The sequence below is a fragment of the Ranitomeya variabilis genome, chromosome 4 (assembly GCF_051348905.1).
Source record: "Ranitomeya variabilis isolate aRanVar5 chromosome 4, aRanVar5.hap1, whole genome shotgun sequence".
Classification (NCBI taxonomy): Eukaryota; Metazoa; Chordata; class Amphibia; order Anura; family Dendrobatidae; genus Ranitomeya; species Ranitomeya variabilis.
The window spans coordinates 244,098,390-244,120,302 of NC_135235.1; the positions used below are offsets into that span (position 1 = coordinate 244,098,390).

The 21,913-nt window shown below is 45.7% G+C and overlaps 1 protein-coding gene across 1 annotated transcript in view; it reads left to right on the plus strand.

Moving 5' to 3' along the window:
- JAM3 (junctional adhesion molecule 3) overlaps nucleotides 1-21,913 on the plus strand; it is a 116,691-nt gene that overhangs the window by 60,135 nt on the left and 34,643 nt on the right. Inside the window, exon 2 of the mRNA XM_077249344.1 lies at nucleotides 21,188-21,253. Within this exon, the coding sequence (XP_077105459.1) occupies nucleotides 21,188-21,253 (66 nt within the window). The remainder of the gene's footprint in view (nucleotides 1-21,187; nucleotides 21,254-21,913) is intronic.

Consider the following 21,913-nt stretch of genomic DNA (forward strand, 5'->3'; position numbering starts at 1 on the left):
AAGTTATGGCGCACCTGCATGAGCAGAACATAATAATAATTCCCTATCTGGATGACTTATTGATTGTGGGTCACTCAGAATCACATTGTAAAGTCCAACTGGAAAGAGTGGTTGCAGTATTGCACAAACTAGGATGGATTATTAACTGTAAAAAATCCTGTTTAAAGCCCTTAAAAACGCAGCAATTTCTAGGTCTAGTTATAGATTCTAGTCGGCAAGAATGTCGCCTTCCAGATTCGAAGGTCGATATTATATTTCAGCTCGTCACGAGGGTAATTAATAATCCTTTAGTCTCTGTAAGAAGTGCCATGTCACTCTTGGGTTCTCTCACATCTTGTATTCCGGCGGTTCTTTGGGCCCAATACCACACCAGAACACTGCAGTGGGATGTCCTACATAACGCACGCCGACTAGGGGTTCATCTTGACAGAAAATTCTCCTTATCCATTGAGTCCATCCGTTCACTCAATTGGTGGTCTCGCGTTTCAAACTTGTGTAGGGGAGTTCCCTGGACTAACCATATAACAAAAATTATCACTACTGATGCTAGCCCCAAGGGATGGGGGGCGCACTTAGACAATAACTGGGCTCAGGGGCTTTGGTCCCATTCGGAACAAGACTCATCTTCCAACCTAAAAGAATTGTTGGCGGTAGAGGGTGCCTTAAACAAGTTTCTTATACCCTTACAGGGTCATCACGTCAGGCTGTTTTCGGACAACCAGGTAACCGTGGCCTACATTAATCATCAAGGGGGTACGCGGTCCAGTTCATTAATGGAGGTCGCTGATCGTATTTTCCAGGTGGCCGAAAATCACCTACTTTCCCTCACGGCACTTCATATAAAAGGGAAGTTCAACACCATGGCCGACTATCTAAGCCGAAACAAATTCAGACAGGGGGATTGGTCTTTAAGCCCGACCGTCTTCAATCAGATCGTGCGCTTATGGGGATGTCCGGAAATAGATCTCTTTGCCAGCCAAGAAAACAAAAAACTACCTCAATTCTGCTCCCTAAATCCCAGAGACAACCCGCTTGCTGTAGACGCTTTCCTAATACCATGGCACTTCGGTCTCGCTTATGCGTTTCCCCCTCTAAACTTGTTACCAATAGTTCTGAGAAAAATTCGGGAAGACAGGGCCCGGGTAATCTTGATAGCCCCGTTTTGGCCCAGGAGATCATGGTTTCCTTGGCTAAGGAAGATGTCCGTCACTCAACCATGGATTCTCCCAGAATTGACAGATCTCCTCTCTCAGGGCCCAATACTCCATCCACGAGTAGCCAACCTACACCTAGCAGCGTGGAATTTGAGAGGTCGCTGCTAAGGGGGAAGGGGTTCTCTAGTCATCTGGTGAATACACTTCTTAAAAGTAGGAAAACCTCTACAACTAACATCTATGTCAGGGTCTGGAAAAAGTTCTTGTCAGTTTCAGGGGCTCAGATTGACCAAATACCCTGTATTAATCAAATTCTAGAATTCCTACAAAAAAGTTTAGAATTAGGCCTAGCCACTAGCACTCTTAGAGTCCAAGTATCAGCTCTAGGAGCACTATACAATTCTAATTTGGCCAGCAATTACTGGATTTCTAGATTCTTCAAGGCGGTTACTAGATCCAGACCTATTATTAAGCAAAAGATAGTTCCGTGGGATCTAAATCTGGTTCTTTCAGCTTTAACACAAACCCCGTTTGAGCCTATTGATACTATTCCAATCAAAATCCTATCGATTAAAACAGCTCTCTTAGTTGCCCTTACGTCCGCAAGAAGAGTTAGTGATCTGCAAGCGTTATCTAGACAATCGCCATACATGCAGTTTAGAGAAGATAGTCATTATGAAACCTGATCCCCTTTATCTTCCTAAAGTTGCTACAAAATTTCATAGGTTACAGGAGGTGGTTTTGCCGTCATTCTGTTCCAATCCCACTAATGATAAAGAACGTAAATTTCATTCCCTAGATGTGAGAAGATGCCTCCTTAAATACATTTCAGTCACAGATTCCTGGAAAAAAGATAACTCCCTTTTTATATCTTATCAGGGGGGTTAGGAAGGGTCTTATGGTACTGTCACACAGTGGCACTTTGGTCGCTACGATGGCACGATCTGTGACTTTGCAGCGTCGTTTGATTATCGCTTCAGCGTCGTAGACTGCGGTCACACTTTGCAATGCACGACGCTGGAGCGATAATTTCATGTATTTGCGATGTAGAAGCCATTGTTTATTATGCGCACATCGTATACAATATCGTGCACACCTTTGTCACACGATGCAATCATGCCGCCACAGCAGGACACTAGACGACGAAAGAAAGTTTCAAACGTTCTGCTACGACGTACGATTCTCAGCGGGGTCGCTGATCGCAGTAGCGTGTCAGACACTACGATATCGTATGGATATCGCTGGAACGTCACGGATCATGCCGTCGTAGCGATCAAAGTGCCATTGTGTGACAGTACCCTTAGAGTATCTAAAAACACTTTAGCCAGGTGGATCAGGGAGGCGATTTCTCTCGCTTATACAGCAGGTGGCGTGGAGATCCCAGAGGGTATAAAAGCTCACTCCACTCAAGCCGTAGCAACATCCTGAGATCCGAAGTGTCGATTGAAGACATATGTAAGGCGGCCACATGGTCTTCTCCATCTACCTTTCTTAGACACTATAGGCTAGATCTGAGTAGCTCCTCTGACCTCACGTTTGGGAGAAGGGTACTTGAGGCTGTTATCCCTCCCTAATCTTCATTACTTCTCTGAAAATCTCTCGTTGTGCTGTCATGGCGACTGAATAAATACATACGCTACTAACCTGGTAGCAGTGTTTTTTCAGGAGCCATGACAGCACCCTTATATTCCCTACCCTATTCTTTCTCCGATAAGCTCAAACACTTACTTACTTACTTAATAAATTGTATCAGTGTATGCTGTTTCTGTGTTACTAACCAAGGTGGTCCTCTCATGCTCTGGAACTAACTGATGCGGGGGAGAGGTACCGCCCTTTTATGTCTGTAGGTTTCCTGTCCCTGAAGGGCGGATCCCCTCTCTCATTGTGCTGTCATGGCTCCTGAAAAAACACTGCTACCAGGTTAGTAGCGTATGTATTTCCCACATGTCTACTTCACATCAGCACAATTTTGGAAACAAAATTTTTTTTTGTTAGGGAGTTATAAGGGTTAAAAGTTGACCAGCAATTTCTCATTTTTACAACACCATTTTTTTTTTAGGGACCACATCACATTTGAAGTCACTTTGAGGGGTCTATATGATAGAAAATACCCAAGTGTGACACCGTTCTAAAAACTGCACCCTTCAAGGTGCTCAAAACCACATTCAAGAAGTTTATTAACCCTTCAGGTGTTTCACAGGAATTTTTGGAATGTTTAAATAAAAATGAACATTTAACTTTTTTTCACAAAAAATTTACTTCAGCTCCAATTTGTTTTATTTTACCAAGGGTAACAGGAGAAAATAGACCCCAAAAGATGTTGTACAATTTGTCCTGAGTACGCCGATACCCCATATGTGGGGGTAAACCACTGTTTGGGCACATGGCAGAGCTCGGAAGCGAAGGAGCGCCGTTTGACTTTTCAATGCAAAATTGACTGGAATTGAGATGGGACGCCATGTTGCGTTTGGAGAGCCACTGATGTGCCTAAACATTGAAACCCTCCACAAGTGACAGCATTTCGGAAACTAGACCCCCTAATGAACTTATCTAGAGGTGTGGTGAGCACTTTGACCCACCAAGTGCCGTAAAAATAAAACAAAATTTTTTCCCACAAAAATTATTTTTTAGCCCCCAGTTTTGTATTTTCCCGAGGGTAACAGGAGAAATTGGACCCCAAAAGTTGTTGTCCAATTTGTCCTGAGTACGCTGATACCCCATATGTGGGGGGGAACCACCATTTGGGCGCATGGGAGGGCTCGGAAGGGATGGAGCGCCACTTGGAATGCAGACTTAGATGGAATGGTCTGCAGGCGTCACATTGCGTTTGCAGAGCCCCAAATGTACCTAAACAGTAGAAACCCCCCACAAGTGACACCATTTTGGAAAAGTAGACTCCCTAAGGAACTCATCGAGATGTGTTGTGAGAGCTTTGAACCCCCAAGTGTTTCACTACAGTTTATAACGCAGAGCCGTGCAAATAAAAAATATTTTTTTTTCCACAAAACTTATTTTTTAGCCCCCAGTTTTGTATTTTTACAAGGGTAACAGGAGATATTGGACCCTAAATATTGTTGTCCAATTTGTCCTGAGTACGCTGATACCTGATATGTGGGGGGGAACCACCGTTTGAGCGCATGGCAGAGCTCGGAAGGGAAGGAGCGTAATTTGGAATGCAGACTTAGATGGATTGGTCTGCAGGCGTCATATTGCGTTTGCAGAGCCCCTAATGTACCTAAACAGTAGAAACCCTCCACAAGTGACCCAATATTGGAAACTAGACCCCCAAGGAACTTATCTAGTTGTGTTGTGAGAACTTTGAACCCCCAAGTGTTTCACTACAGTTTATAACGCAGAGGCGTGAAAATAAAAAAAAGTTTCCCCCAAAAAATATTTTTTAGCCCGCAGTTTTGTATTTTCCCAAGGGTAACAGGAGAAATTGGACCCCAAAAGTTGTTGTCCAATGTGTCCTGAGTACGCTGATACCCCATATGTTGGGGTAAACCCCTGTTTGGGCGCACGGGAGAGCTCGGAAGGGAAGGAGCACTGTTTTACTTTTTCAACGCAGAATTGGCTGGAATTGAGATCGGACGCCATGTCGCGTTTGGAGAGCCCCTGATGTGCCTGAACAGTGGAAACTCCCCAATTATAACTGAAACCCTAATCCAAACACACCCCTAACCCTAATCCCAACCCTACTCCCAACCGTAAATGTAATCCTAACCCTAACTTTACCCCAACCCTAACTGTAGCCGTAACCCTAACCCTAGCCCTAACCCTAATGGGAAAAAAATACATTTTTTAAATTTTTTAATTTTTCCCTAACTAAGCGGGTGATGAAGGGGGGTTTGATTTACTTTTATAGCAGGTTTTTTAGCGGATTTTTATGATTGGCAGCCGTCACACACTGAAAGACGCTTTTTATTGCAAAAGATATTTTTTGCGTTACCACATTTTGAGAGCTATAATTTTTCCATATTTGAGTCCACAGAGTCATGTGAGGTCTTGTTTTTTGCGGGACGAGTTGACGTTTTTATTGGTAACATGTTCGGGCACGGGAGATTTTTTGAACGCTTTTTATTCCGATTTTTGTGAGGCAGAATGACCAAAAACCAGCTATTCATGAATTTCTTTTGGGGGAGGCGTTTATACGATTCCGCGTTTGGTAAAATTGATAAAGCAGTTTTATTCTTCAGGTCAGTACGATTACAGCGATACCTCACATTTTTTTATGTTTTGGCGCTTTTATACGATAAAAACTATTTTATAGAAAAAATAATTATTTTTGCATCGCTTTATTCTGAGGACTGTAACTTTTTTATTTTTTCGCTGATGATGCTGTATGGCGGCTCGTTTTTTGCGGGACAAGATGATGTTTTCAGCGGTACCATGGTTATTTATATCCGTCTTTTTGATCGCGTGTTATTCCACTTTTTGTTTGGCGGTATGAGAATAAAGCGTTATTTTTTGCCTCAGTTTTTTTTTTTTTTTTTTACGGTGTTCACTGAAGGGGTTAACTAGTGATATAGTTTTATAGGTTGGGTCGTTACAGGCGCAGCGATGCTAAATATGTGTACTTTTATTGTTTAATTTTTTTTTAATTTAGATAAAGAAATGTATTTATGGAATAATATTTTTTTTTTTCTTTATTTAGGAATTTTTGTTTTTCTTTTTTCTTACACATGTGGAAATTTTTTATTTTTACTTTGTCCCGGGGTTGACATCACAGACCGCTGATCTGACAGTCTGCACAGCACTCTGTCAGATCGGCGATCTGACTTACAGTGCTGCAGGCTTACCAAGCGCTTGCTCTGAGCAGGCACTTGGTAAGCCACCTCCCTCCCTGCAGGACCCGGATGCCGCGGCCATTTTGGATCCGGGCCTGCTGCAGGGAGGAGAGGTAAGAGACCCTCGCAGCAACGCGATCACATCGCGTTGCTCCGGGGGTCTCAGGGAAGCCCGCAGGGAGCCCCCTCCCTGCGCAATGCTTCCCTGTACCGCCGGCACACCGCGATCATGTTTGATCGCGGTGTGCCGAGGGTTAATGTGCCGGGGGTGGTCCGTGACCGCTCCTGGCACATAGTGTCGGATGTCAGCTGCGATAGGCAGCTGACACTCGGCTGCGCTCCCCCCGTGAGCGCGGCCGATTGCGCTGGACGTACTATTCCGTCCTTGGGAATTAGGGCCCACCCCACATGGACAGAATAGTACGTCCAATGGCAGAAAGGGGTTAAGAGTGACCATAATACTGTGAAGAGATTTGTGATTGAAACAGAGCACAGACAGAGTTCATGCAGATAAAAGCATAATGAGAAAGGTTTCTGCCAGACAAATTCATTGGATTAAGAGAGCTGCTGCCAAAATATCATTACAAAGCAGCAAACAGGTATATTTGAAGCTGCTGGTGCCTCTGGAGTCCCTCGAACCTCAAGGTGTAGGATCCTTCATAGGCTTGCTGTGTTGCATAAACCTACTATTCGGCCACCCCTAAACAGTGTTCACAAGCAGAAATGGTTGCAGTGGGCCCAGACATACATGAAGACTAATTTTCAAGCAGTCTTGTTTACTGATGACTGTCGAGCAACCCTGGATGGTCAAGATGGATGGAGTAGTGGATGGTTGGTGGATGGACACCATGTTCCAACAAGGCTGCGACGTCAGCAAGGAGGTGGAGGAGTCATGTTTTGGGTCAGAATCATTTGGAATCAGCTGGTAGGGCACTTTAAGGTTCCTGAAGGTGTGAAAATGACCTCTGCAAAGTATATAGAGTTTCTGACTGACAACTTTCCTCCATGGTCTAAAAAACAGAAACGTGCCTTCAGGAGCAAAATCATCTTCATGCTGACAATGCACCATATCATGCTGCAAAGAATCCCCCTGAGTCATTGGCTGCTATGGGCATAAAAGGAGATAAACTCATGGTGTGGCCACCATCTTTCCCTGACCTCAACCCTATAGAGAACCTTTGTAGGATCATCAAGCCAAAGATCTATGAGGGTGGGAGGCCGTTCACATCAAAACAGCAGCTCTGGGAGGCGATTCTGACTTCATGCAAAGAAATACAAGCAGAAACTCTCCAAAAATTCACAAGTTCAATGGATGCAAGAATTGTGAAGGTGACATCAAAGAAGGGTCCTATGTTACCATGTAACTTGACCTGTAAGGATGGTTTGGAGTTAAATAGCTTTTTTGTTCAGTGAATGTGACCTCCTAATGCTGCAAATTCCACAAATGAGCATTTTCAGTTCTTTAACCCCTTTCTGCCATATGAAGTACTATCCCGTCGAGGTGACCTGGGACTTAATTCCCAGTGGCGGGATAGTACGTCATAGGCTATCGGCCGCGCTCACGGGGGGAGCGTGTCCGATCGCTGCCGGGTGTCAGCTGATTATTACAGCTGACATCCGGCACTATGTGATACGTCACGGACTGCTCCCGGCACATTAACCCCCGGCACACTGTGATCAAAGATGATTGCAGAGTTCTGGCAGCATAGGGAAGCATCGCGCAGGAAGGGGGCACCCTGCTTGTTTCCCTGAGAACCTCGGAGCAACACGATGTGATCGCGTTGCTCTGAGGGTCTCCTACCTCCTCCTCCCTGCAGGCCCGGATCCAAAATGGCTGCTGGGGCCCTTCCAGGTCCTGCAGGGAGGTGGCTTTCAAGCGCCTGCTCAGAGCAGGCGCCGGGAAGCCTCCCTGCAGTGCATGTGTGATCGCTGATCTGACACAGTGCACAGCAAAGTGTCAGATCAGCGATCTGTCACTATATTGTGATGTCCCCCCTGGGGCAATGTAAAAAAGTATTTATTTATATATATATATGTATGTATGTATATGTGTGTGTGTGTATGTGTGTGTATATATATATATATATATATATATATATATATATATATATATATATATCATTTACATGTGTAAAAAAATATATATATTGTTCTAATAAATATATTTCTTTACTTAAATAAAACGAAAACAGTAAAAGTACACATATTTAGTATCGCCGCGTCCGTAACAACCCGACATATAAAACTGTCCCACTAGTTAACCCCTTCAGTGAACACCGTAAAAAAAAAAAAAAAGGCAAAGAACTACGCTTTATTATCATACCTCCAAACAAAAAGTGGAATAACAATCGATCAAAAAGACGGATATAAATAACCATGATACCGCTGAAAACGTCTTGTCCCGCAAAAAACGAGCCGCCATACAGCGTCATCAGCGAAAAAATGAAAAAGTTATAGTCCTCAGAATGAAGCGATGCAAAAATAATAATTTTTTATATAAAATAGTTTTTATCGTATAAATGCGCCAAAACATAAAAAAAATATAAATGAGATATCGCTGTAATCGTTCTGACCCGAAGAATATAACTGCTTTATCCATTTTACCAAACGTGGAACGATATAAGCTCCCCCCCAAAAGAAATTAATGAATAGCTGTTTTTTTGTCATTCTGCCTCACAAAAATCAGAATATAAAGTGATCAACAAATGTCACGTGCCCAAAAATGATATAAATAAAAACATCAACTCGTCCTGCAAAAAACAAGACCTCACATGACTCTGTGGACCAAAATATGGAAAAATTATAGCTGGAGACGCAAAAACTATTTTTTGCAATGAAAAGCATCTTTTAGTGTGTGACGGCTGACAATCATAAAAATCCACTTAAAAAAAACCACTATAAAAGTAAATCAAATCCCCCTTCATCACCCGCTTAGTTAGGGAAAAATAATAAAATTTTAAAAAATGTATTTATTTCCATTTTTGGGTTAGGGTTGGGGCTAAAGTTAGGGTTAGGATTGGGGCTAAAGTTAGGGTTTGGATTACATTTACGGTTGGGATTAGGGTTAGGGGTGTGTTGGGGTTAGGGGTGTGGTTGGGATTAGGGTTACGGGCATGTTCGGGTTAGGGGTATGGTTAGGTTTATGGTTAGGGTTAGGGGTGTGTTTGGGTTAGGGTTTCAGTTAAAATTGGGGGGTTTACACTGTTTAGGCACATCAGGGGCTCTCCAAACGCGACATGGCATCTGATCTCAATTCCAGCCAATTCTGCGTTGAAAAAGTAAAACGGTTCTCCATCCCTTCCCAGCTCTCCCGTGCTCCCAAATGGGTTTACCCAAACATATGGGGTATCAGCGTACTCAGGACACATTGGACAACAACTTTTGGGGTCCAATTTCTCTTGTTACCCTTGGGAAAATACAAAACCGGGGGCTAAAAAATAATTTTTGTGGAAAAAAAAAGGATTTTTTATTTTCACGGCTCTGTGTTATAAACTGTAGTGAAACACTTGGGGGTTCAAAGTTCTCACAACACATCTTGATAAGATCCTTGGGGGGGCCTAGTTTCCAATATAGGGTCACTTGTGGGGGGTTTCTACTGTTTAGGTACATCAGGGGCTCTGCAAATGCAACGTGATGCCTGCAGACCAATCCATCTAAGTCTGCATTCCAAACGGCGCTCCTTCCCTTCTGAGCTCTCCCATGCGCCCAAACGGTGGTTCCCCCCCACATATGGGGTATCGGCGTAGGACAAATTGGACAACAACTTTTGGGGTCCAATTTCTCCTGTTACCCTTGGGGAAAATATAAAACTGGGGTCTAAAAAAGATTGTTTATTTTCATGGCTCTGCTTTATAAACTGTAGTAAAACACTAGTTTTCACAACACATCTAGATAAGTTCCTTAGGGGGTCTTCTTTCCAAAATGGTGTCACTTATGGGGGGTTTCAATGTTTAGGCACATCAGGGGCTCTCCAAACACGACATGGCGGCCCATCTCAATTCCAGTCAATTTTGCATTGAAAAGTCAAACGGCACTCCTTCCCTTCCGATCTCTGCCATGCGCCCAAACAGTGGTTTACCCCCACATATGGGGTATCAGCGTACTCAGGACAAATTTTACAACAACTTTTGGGGCCCAATTTCTTCTGTTACCCTTGGGAAAATAAAAAATTGGGGTCGAAAAGATAATTTTTCTGAAAAAATATGATTTTTTATTTTTACGGCTCTACATTATAAACTTCTGTGAAGTACTTGGTGGGTCAAATTGCTCACCACACATCTGGATAAGTTCCTTAAGCGGTCTACTTTCCAAAATGGTGTCACTTGTGGGGGGTTTCAATGTTTAGGCACATCAGGGGCTCTCCAAACACGACATGGTGTCCCATCTCAATTGCAGTCAATTTTGCATTGAAAAGTCAAACGGCGCTCCTTCCCTTCCGAGCACTGCCATGTGCCCAAACAGTGGTTTACCCCCACATATGGGGTATCTGTGTACTCAGGACAAATTTTACAAAAACTTTTTGGGGTCCAATTTCTCCTGTTACCCTTGGTAAAATAAAACAAATTGGAGCTGAAGTAAATTTTTTGTGAAAAAAAGTTAAATGTTCATTTTGTTTTAAACATTCCAAAAATTCCTGTGAAACACCTGAAGGGTTAATAAACTTCTTGAATGTGGTTTTCAGCACCTTGAGATGTGCAGTTTTTAGAATGGTGTCACACTTGGGTATTCTCTGAAACCTCCAGCTGGTCAGCCTTTATTCCTGCACTTATTAACCCCTCGGTATCCTGAAGATACTGAGCGGCCTAATTCACATAGGACAAATACCTGGGCGAGATATACCTGCCCCCGACTACCAGACCGACATGATTCTTACATATCCTCCCCCCCCTGCTCAGACCACTCAGGTCGAGCAAGAACACTCTCGAAACAGTGTACCCGGGACAGAGCATCAGCGTTCCCCATTTGCACCCCGGGGCGGTGCTCCACCGTGAAAGAATAAGCCTGCAGGGCAAGGAACCACCGGGTTACCCGACTATTACGGTCTTTGTGGAGGTGCATCCACTTGAGGGGCGTGGTCCGTGACCAGCCTAAACTTCCTACCTGCCAGGTAATATTTGAGGAAATCGAGAGCCCATTTAATGGCTAGGCACTCTTTTTCAACCACGGCATACCTCTGCTCATGTACATTCAGTTTCCGGCTGAGGTAGAGGACCGGGTGTTCGACTCCGTTCCTTACCTGGGAAAGTACAGCTCCGACCCCAGTATCAGAAGCATTAGTTTGGACCACAAACTCGCGGCTGAAATCAGGAGTCACTAGTACGGGCTGAGAGCACAAAGCTCGTTTCAGGCTGTGGAAGGCCTCTTCAGCCGCTGAGGACCATTTTACCATGACGGAATCCTTCCCTTTGGTAAGATCCGTCAAGGGGGTGGCCATGGCTGCAAAATTGGGTATGAACCGGCGATAATAGCCGGCGATCCCCAGGAAAGCTTGTACTTGTTTCTTGTTCACTGGTTGCGGCCAGCCCTGAATTGCCTGTATTTTGTCGATCTGTGGTTTAACCACTCCTCTGCCAATCACGTAGCCCAAGTATCGGGCTTCTTCAAGCCCGATGTGACATTTCTTGGGGTTCGCCGTTAAGGCTGCGTCTCGCAGGTCATCAATCACCGCCTGTACCTTCCGGAGGTGAGTTTCCCAGTCCATGCTGTAGATTACGATGTCATCCAGGTAGGCCGAAGCGTACTGTCTGTGGGGCCTCAAGACTCGATCCATCAATCTCTGGAACGTTGCTGGAGCTCCGTGAAGTCCAAACGGCATGTAGACATACTGAAACAGCCCTTCCGGGGTAGCAAATGCCGTCTTCTCTCTGGCCGCCTCGGCCAGAGGGATCTGCCAGTACCCCTTTGTTAGATCCAGGGTCGTAATATATCGGGCTTTGCCAAGCCGGTCGATTAACTCATCGACCCGAGGCATAGGGTACGCATCAAATTTAAAAACCGCATTCAGTTTCCTAAAGTCATTACAGAACCGTATGGAGCCATCCGGCTTAGGTATCAATACGATTGGACTGGACCAGGCGCTGTGTGACTCCTCAATGACTCCTAAGTCCAACATTGCCACCACCTCCCGGGAGACGGCTTCACGGCGTGCTTCCGGAATCCGGTATGGCTTTACATGAACTGTGACACCAGGCTCTGTAACAATCTCATGTTTCACCAGCTTAGTCCGGCCAGGTTTTTTCGGAAAAAAACTGTCGGTTCTGTAACAAAAACTGCTTAACCTCAGATTTTTGTTGTTCCGAGAGATTCTCGGCAATCTGTACCTCCGGTACGGTAGGTGCGCAAACCGGACGGGGCAGATCCGCCGTTAGGGCAGAGCGGTCTTTCCAGGGTTTTATCAGATTCACATGATAAATCTGTTCTGGTTTTCTCTTACCGGGCTAGTACACTTTATAGTTCACTTCACCAACTCTTTCCATGACCTCAAAGGGGCCCTGCCATTTCGCCAGAAATTTACTATCCACTGTAGGGATTAGGACCAACACCCTATCCCCAGGAGCAAATGTACGGACCTTAGCGCCTCTATCATAACTTTGCCTCTGGGCTCCCTGGGCCCGTAACATATGGTCCCTAACCAAGGGCATGACAGCGGCAATACGGTCCTGCATTTGTATTACATGGTCGATCACCGTTTTAAAGGGAGTGACTTGACCTTCCCAGGTTTCTTTTGCGACGTCCAACAGTCCCCGGGGACGTCGGGCGTATAACAGTTCGAAAGGCGAAAATCCCGTGGAAGACTGGGGAACCTCCCTAATGGCAAACAGTAAATAGGGTAGCAAGTAATCCCAGTTCTTCCCATCTTTGTCTATCGCCTTCCGGAGCATCTGTTTTAAGGTTTTGTTGAACCGCTCAACCAGGCCATCTGTTTGAGGGTGATAGACAGACGTACGCAACTGGTCTATTTGTAAGAGAACTATGAAAATTGTACATTCACACTGAAGGCATCAAAACTATGAACTAACACATGTGGAATTATATACTTAACAAAAAAGTGTGAAACAACTGAAAATATGTCTTATATTCTAGGTTCTTCAAAGTAGCCACCTTTTGCTTTGATGACTGCTTTGCACACTCTTGGCATTTTCTTAACGAGCTTCAAGAGGTAGTCACCGGGAATGGTCTTCCAACAATCTTGAAGGAGTTCCCAGAGATGCTTAGCACTTGTTGGCCCTTTTGCCTTCACTCTGCGGTCCAGCTCACCCCAAACCATCTCGATTGGGTTCAGGTCTGTGACTGTGGAGGCCAGGTCATCTGGCGTAGCACCCCATCACTCTCCTTCTTGGTCAAATAGCCCTTACACAGCCTTGAGGTGTGTTTGCGGTCATTGTCCTGTTGAAAAATAAATGATGGTCCAACTAAATGCAAACCGGTTGGAATAGCATGCCTCTGCAAGATGCTGTGGTAGCCATGCTGGTTCAGTATGCCTTCAATTTTGAATAAATCCCCAACAGTGTCACCAGCAAAGCACCCCCACACCATCACACTTCCTCCTCCATGCTTCACAGTGGGAACCAGGCATGTAGAGTCCATCCATTCACCTTTTCTGCGTCGCTCAAAGACACGGTGGTTGGAAACAAAGATCTCAAATTTGGACTCATCAGACCAAAGCACAGATTTCCACTGGTCTAACGTCTATTCCTTGTGTTCTTTAGCCCAAACAAGTCTCTTCTGCTTGTTGCCTGTCCTTAGCAGTGGTTTCCTAGCAGGTATTTTACCATGAAGGCCTGCTGCACAAAGTCTCCTCTTAACAGTTGTTGTAGAGATGTGTCTGCTGCTAGAACTCTGTGTGGCATTGACCTGGTCTCTAATCTGAGCTGCTGTTAACCTGCGATTTCTAAGGCTGGTGACTCGGATAAACTTATCCTGAGAATCAAAGGTGACTCTTGGTCTTCCTTTCCTGGGGCGGTCCTCATATGAGCCAGTTTCTTTGTAGTGCTTGATGGTTTTTGCCACTGCAATTGGGGGCACTTTCAAAGTTTTCCCAATTTTTCAGACTGACTGACCTTCATTTCTTATAGTAATGGTGGCCACTCGTTTTTCTTAGCTGCTTTTTTCTTGCCATAGTACAAATTCTAACCGTCTATTCAGTAGGACTATCAGCTGTTTATCCACCAGACTTATGCACAACACAACTGATGGTCCTAACCCCATTTATAAGGCAAGAAATCCCACTTATTAAACCTGACATGGCACACCTGTGAAGTGAAAACCATTCCCGGTGACTACCTCTTGAAGCTCATCAAGAGAATGCCAAGAGTGTGCAAAGCAGTTATCAAAGCAAAAGGTGGCTACTTTGAAGAACCTAGAATATAAGACATAATTTCAGTTTTCACACTTTTTTGTTAAGTATATAATTCCACATGTGTTAATTCATAGTTTTGATGCCTTCAGTGTGAATGTACAATTTTCGTAGTCATGAAAATTCGAAAAATGTTTAAATGAATAGGTGTGTCCATATATAGGTGTGTGTGTGTGTGTGTGTATATATATATATATATATATATATATATATATATAATGTGTCAGCACGGTGGCTTAATGGTTGGTACTGTATTGTTTATATGGCAGCACGTTGGCTTTGTTCTTAGCACGGTACTATAGGGCAGCGCCGTGGCTTAGTGGTTAGCACTGTACTATATATAGGGCAGCACGGTCGCTTAATGGTTAGCACTGTACTATATAGATAGGGCAGCACAGTCGCTTAGTGGTTAGATGAAAAGAAGATAAATTATATCATAAAAATTCCCTGTAGGGATCTTGTAGAACAAACATGGATGATATCATATCAAATCCCATCCAACAACAGGCTCAGAATCTTCAGAGATGCATAACATCATTTGCCTGTCAGATATCAACTCGGCCAAACATTAATATAAATAGATGTACATTAATAAGAAAAATGACTTAACATTATTATTATTATTATTTATTATTATAGCGCCATTTATTCTATCGCGCTTTACATGTGAGGAGGGGTATACATAATAAAAACAAGTACAATAATCTTGAACAATACAAGTCACAGCTGGTACAGGAGGAGAGAGGACCCTGCCCGCGAGGGCTCACAATCTACAAGGGATGGGTGAGGATACAGTAGGTGAGGATAGAGCTGGTCGTGCAGTGGTTTAGTCGATCGGTGGTTGCTGCAGGTTGTAGGCTTGCCAGAAGAGGTAGGTCTTCAGGTTCTTTTTGAAGGTTTTGATGGTAGGTGTAAGTCTGATATGTTGTGGTAGAGAGTTCCAGAGTAGGGGTGATGCGTGAGAGAAATCTTGTATGCGATTGTGGGAAGAGGAGATAAGAGGGGAGTAGAGAAGGAGATCTTGTGAGGATCAGAGGTTGCATGCAGGAAAGTACCGGGAGACGAGGTCACAGATGTATGGAGAAGACAGGTTGTGGATGGCCTTGTATGTCATGGTTAGGCTTTTGTACTGGAGTCTCTGGGTAATGGGGAGCCAGTGAAGGGATTGACAGAAGGGAGAGGACGAGAAATAGCGGGGGGACAGGTAGATTAGTCGGGCAACTGAGTTTAGAATAGATTGGAGGGGTGCGAGAGTGTTAGAGGGGAGACCACAGAGCAGGAGGTTACAGTAGTCGAGGCGGGAGATGATGAGGGCATGGACTAGGGTTTTTGCAGATTCTTGGTTTAGGAATGTACGGATCCGTGAAATATTTTTGATTTGAAGGCGGCAGGAAATGGAAAGGGCTTGGATATGCGGTTTGAAGGAGAGATCAGTGTCAAGGATTACCCCGAGGCAGCGAGCTTGTGGGACTGGGGAGAGTGGGCAGCCGTTTACTGTAATGGATAGATTCGTTGGGGGAGTCGCGTGAGATGGGGGAAAGACAATTAATTATTTTTTGTCCATGTTAAGTTTTAAAAATCTAGCGGAGAAGAAGGATGAAATAGCGGATAGACATTGAGGGATTCTAGTTAGTAGGGTGGTGATATCTGGTCCAGAGATGTAGATCCGTGTGTCATCAGCATAGAGATGATACTGAAAAATGTGAGATTCTATAAGCTGTCCCAGGCCAAAAGTGTAAATGGAGAAGAGCAGGGGCCCTAGGACTGAACCTTGCGGGACTCCGACAGATAGGTGGCGAGGTGAGGAGGTCGTGTGTGAATGGGAGACACTGAATGTTCGGTCAGTTAGGTATGACGAGATCCAGGATAGGGCCAAGTCTGTGATGCCAAGGGATGAGAGGGTCTGTAGTAATAGGGAATGGTCCACTGTGTCAAAGGCAGAGGACAGGTCCAGTAGGAGGAGGATAGAGTAGTGTCACTTGCTCTTGGCAGTTATTAGGTCATTGTTGACCTTAGTTAGGGCAGTTTCAGTGGATTGGTGTGACCGGAAGCCTGATTGTAAGCGGTCGAAGGGAGCAGGAAGATAGATGGGAGGACAGTTGAAGATGGACGTGTTGTTCCAGTAGTTTTGAGGCATAGAGGAGAAGTGATATAGGGCGATAGCTAGATACAGAGGATGGGCTAAGAGAGGGCTTTTTGAGGATAGGTGTGATTGAGGCATGTTTAAAGCTTGAGGGGAAAACACCAGTTGTTAGTGATAGGTTGAAGAGATGGGTTAGAGTTGGGATGAAGACTGTGGTGAGGTTTGGGATGAAGTGGGAAGGGATCGGGTCAAGTGCACAGGTGGTGAGATGCGATCTTGAGAGTAGAGTGGAGAGTCGATCTTCTGTAATGGTGGAGAAGTTGGTTTTGGAGGTGGAGGGCTGGGTAGTTGGGAGGAAGGGCTCTGGGGGTTGTTCACTAAAACTGTCTCTGATGATCTCAATCTTCTGCTTGAAAAATGAGTCAGTCTTCAGCTGAGATGAGTGGGGAGGGAGGAGGTGCTGGGGGACGGAGGAGAGATTTGAAGGTGTTGAATAACTGTTTAGGGTTGTGAGACGGAGGATATGAGAGATGAGAAGTAGGTTTGTTTAGCTGTGGCTAGTGTGGTCTTGAAAGTAGTGAGGGACTGTTTGAATGCGATGAAGTGCTCGTTGGAGTGGGATCTTTTCCATCTCCGCTCAGCAGCCCTGGAAGCTCGCCTCAGTTCTTTGGTCAGGCTGGTGTGCCAGGGCTGTCTGTTGATTTTGCGAGCTTTGGTATGTGTGAGAGGAGCAAGAGATTCCAAAGCTGCAGCTATTGTGGTGTTATATAGAGCGGCAGTGTCATCCGCATTGTGTAGGGAACTTATGTCTGTGAGAGGGAGGAGGGATTCAGAGAGTGAGTGTAGATCAAGGTGTTTAAGATTTCTGCGAGGGTTTGCAAGTTTGTGGGATGGGGATTGTAGACAAGGAATGGAGAGGGAAGAGAATGTGAGTAGATTGGTCAGAAAGAGGAAGAGGTGAGTTAGAGAGGTTAGATAGGGAGCAGAGGCGGGTGAAGATGAGGTCTAGTGTGTGACCATCTTAGTGAGTGGCTGCAGAAGACCATTGAGTGAGGCCGAAGGAGGAAGTGAGATAGAAGTTTAGTGGCAGCTGAGAGGGAAGTGTCAATGGGGATGTTGAAGTCGCCCATGATGATAGTGGGGATATCCGCAGAAAGGAAATGAAGTAGCCAGGTGGTGAAGTGGTCAAAGAAGGTGGTGGCTGGCCCTGGGGGGTGGTAAATGACAGCCAGTTGAAGGTTGGAGGGGGAGTAGATGCGCACAGAGTGCACCTCAAAGGAAGGGAGGGTAACAGGGTGGGATTGGGATGAAGGAGCAGTTATCTGACAGGAGAAAACCAACTCCTCCGCTATGCTTGCTGCTGGGGTGGGGTGTGTGAGAAAGGTGGAAGCCACCATACGAGAGTGCAGCAGGAGAGGCTGTGTCAGAAGGGGTGAGCCAGGTTTCGGTGATGGCGAGGAAGGAAAGTTTGTGAGTAATAAAAAGATCATGGATGTAAGAAAGCTTGTTGCAGACAGCGAGCGTTCCACAGAGGTCCTGTTAGTGGGACTGAGGAAGCGGGTCCCGGGCGAATGGGTATAAGTTTAGAGAGGTTACTGAAATTTGTGATAGAGCGTGGATGGGAGGTTGAACGGACTGTGTGGATGTGGTGAGGAGGACCAGGATTTGGAGAGATATCACCAGTAGTGAGAAGGAGCAGAGAAAATGTTTGAAGGTGGGAGCAGGAGAGGGCATGAGGTGGCTGTCTGTGCTTTGAGACAGAGAATTGTATGTTGAGGAACAGTTCTGAGGAGGAGGTGAGATGGATGGGGAGGATTGAAGAAGAGATGAACAGTTCCTTACTAGGTGTAGGGATTAGGGGAGTTAGCAGAAAGTGAAGTATTATAGGGGTGAAAGTGAAAACAAACAGAAACATTGTTTACAGTGAATGGCCAGTTACCTTCAGTTCCCTTCTGGTTCAATTCTGGTTTTAATTCTACATTAATCTTCGCACTTCTAGGACACACTTATAGGAATCACACTGCAGACTGAAGTCATTGCAGACTTGTGCTATGCAATATATGTACATCTAAGTGCATTCAGGTGTGAAGCAGAGAGAAGTGGTCTCTGCTCATCTTGGTCAGAGAACTAAGGGTGGACCAGATGCATACAATCAAGCCAAAGTAAACAAGGTCATAAATAACACTAGGGTAGAGCTGGAGTTAGCTGAAAGGCATACCATGAGAATGCTAGGAGCAGAGGAAAGTCTGTGTGGAAAGTTGGGTGATGTACTATGTGCACTTCATAGACAAGGCAGGAGAGCTGGGTGCATGAACATACCTGTAGGAAGAATAGACATGCTGGTTAGAGTGTGATGGTTGCAGATAGCAGGGCACAGTCTGTATACATCCTTCTGGTTTTAATTCTAAATTAATCTTCACACTTCTAGGACACACTTATAGAAATCACACTGCAGACTTATCATGAGTTGGAGACACCCCAACACTTTTCCCCGTTGTCACGGGTCAGCAGAAGGTAGTATAGATGTTCAAGATGCCGGATGCCATGGTGATGGCTGACAAGCCACAAGCCATGTGCTCTTATCCATGTGCTCCTGGCTTCCTTCTGACTGTATGTTGTGTTGAATTCTGCATGTTCTGCTATGTGGTTTATTGAATTCTTGATGAGTAGGGAGTACGGCTGAATGCTCCTTGGATTGTTCTCTTCCCTATTTTGTCACAGTGGGTCTGGGTTTTGTGGTTTGAGCTGTCCTGGCCTGAGGTTTCCTATGTATCATCTTTGTTCTTGATATTATCAGCTTTCATGTAGAGAATGTGAGATGTTGGATCCCAGTTTCCTTGAGGAAAATCTGACGTTTCTACACATGAATGCAGTTTTATCTCATGACCAAGGAGACGTTGCAGGCTTTTATCCCAGGGGCCAGGCAGAGGTCACAGAATTTTATCCCTGGGGCCAGGAAGAGGTTGCAGGGTTTTATCCCGGGGCCAGGGAGAAGTCGCAGGGTTTTATCCCAGGGGCCAGGGAGAGGTCGCAGGGTTTTATCCCAGGGGCCAGGGAGAGGTCGCAGGGTTTTATCCCAGGGGCCAGGGAGAGGTCGCAGGGTTTTATCCCAGGGGCCAGGGAGAGGTCGCAGGGTTTTATCCCAGGGGCCAGGGAGAGATCGCAGGGTTTTTTCCCAGGGGCCAGGGAGAGGTCGCAGGGTTTTATCCCAGGGGCCAGGGAGAGGTTGCAGGGTTTTATCCCAAGGGCCAGGGAGAGGGTTTTATCCCGGGGCCAGGGAGAGGTCGCACGGTTTTATCCCAAGGGCCAGGGAGAGGTTGCAGGGTTTTATCCCGGGGCCAGAAAGAGGTCGCAGAGTTTTATCCCAGGGGCCGGGGAGAGGTCGCAGGGTTTCATCCCAGGGGCCAGGGAGAGGTCGCAGGGTTTCATCCCAGGGGCCAGGGAGAGGTCGCAGGTTTTTATCCCGGGGCCAGGGAGAGGTCGCAGGTTTTTATCCCAGGGGCCAGGGAGAGGTCGCAGGTTTTTATCCCGGGGCCTGGAAGAGGTCACAGGTTTTTATCCCGGGGCTAGGAAGAGGTCGCAGGGTTTTTTCCCAGGGCCAGGGAGAGGTCGCAAGGTTTTATCAGCCCCGAAGCACAGACATTCTTCGGGGCGACCTGTGAGCGGGGCTGCGTGCAGATATTTCCTTGGTTTCTCTGGCTTAGAGCAGGAAGGTAAGACTCTGCCTACACGCTGCCACGGAGCACGAGAATCTCATTAACACAAAACGTCTAAACCTGATTACATAAGAACCACAAGATGGATTTCTTCACCCCAGGTATCATTTTAATCCTTGTAAAAGTGGCAACACGACAATGCCTGTATTTACTTAGCAATATCCTGCTGACAGGTTCCCTTTAAACTGTTAGCGTATAATGTTTCTGAACTGGAACAGATTTACATTTTGGACCCTAATTGGGTGGTAAGATCAGTGGTTAAAATGGTATTATTCTCTCCAACAGAGTAGACAGAGATAGGGTATGTGCACACGTTGCGGATCTGGCTGCGGATTGGCAGCGGATTTGGCCCTGTGGATCCGCAGCAGTTTTCCATGCGGTGTACAGTACCATGTAAACCTATGGAAAACCAAATCTGCAGTGCACATGCTGCGGAAAATTCCGCGCAAAAACGCAGCGGTTTACACCTATTCCATTATAGAAATCCGCAGGTGTGAAAACACAGGCGAAATCTGCACAAAATCCACAGGTCATTTTATCTGCGGATTCTGTAGAATCCGTGCGGAAAAATCCGCAATGTGTGCACATACCCTTAATGCTGCCTGTCTTCTGCCATTGGCCTGACTGCGTTATTGGATGTACTACGCTGTAGTCACTTATTGATGATGTGCCTTCATGTCATCAGACAGCATTTCATATTAGTGCGGAGATATAGTCCATATTATCATATTTGGCCTATCTCCAGCATCTTCAGGAGTTTTGGGGCTATAGCATAGGGATGGCATTCAGCTGAGTTTATAAAACCCCAGTAGGTCGGTGACCCCGACCTTCTACAGTCCAGCTGTGCAGACCGCCTTGCCATAGGAATTTTCATGTTCTGTTATGTTTTCAGAAGGAAGGTTGTATCAGCCGATTTGATTCTCATGTACAGCACCATGGAATTAATGGTGCTATATAAATAAATAATAATAATAATTTGAGGACAGTCTGAGTTCCTTGTTCACATTTTATGCTTCCATGCAGATATTGGATTACAGTAAAAAAAAATGTTTACTTCAAACAGCTTCTAATGTGTTTTTTTTTAATTGCAGGCTGCACAGTGATGGCAGTAGACTTATATTCCTCCAACACAAATCCAGAAGTACAGGAATATCAGAGTAAGAATCTAACTCCTGAACCGCAGCCAGATAACCCACAAGAATTAAAAATGTGTCCTCACCAGACTAGTTCAGTCTATGTACGGGTCTACTCCAGCTCTCGCTCGGTCGGTGTACACGTCTGCTCCTGCTCCCGCTCGGTCTGTGTACACGTCTGCTCCTGCTCTCACTCGGTCTGTGTACACGTCTGTTCCTGCTCTCCCTCGGTCTGTGTACATGTCTGCTCCTGCTCTCCCTCGGTCTGTGTACGGGTCTGTTCCTGCTCTCGCTCGGTCTGTGTACATGTCTGCTCCTGCTCTCTCGGTCTGTGTACACGTCTGCTCCTGCTCTCCCTCGGTCTGTGTACATGTCTGCTCCTGCTCTCCCTCGGTTTGTGTACGGGTCTGCTCCTGCTCTCGCTCAGTCTGTGTACACGTCTGCTCCTGCTCTCGCTTGGTCTGTGTACACGTCTGCTCCTGCTCTCACTCGGTCTGTGTACACGTCTGCTCCTGCTCTCCCTCGGTGTGTGTACACGTCTGCTCCTGCTCTCCCTCGGTGTGTGTACACGTCTGCTCCTGCTCTCCCTCGGTCTGTGTACACGTCTGCTCCTGCTCTCCCTCGGTCTGTGTACACGTCTGCTCCTGCTCTCCCTCGGTCTGTGTACACATCTGCTCCTGCTCT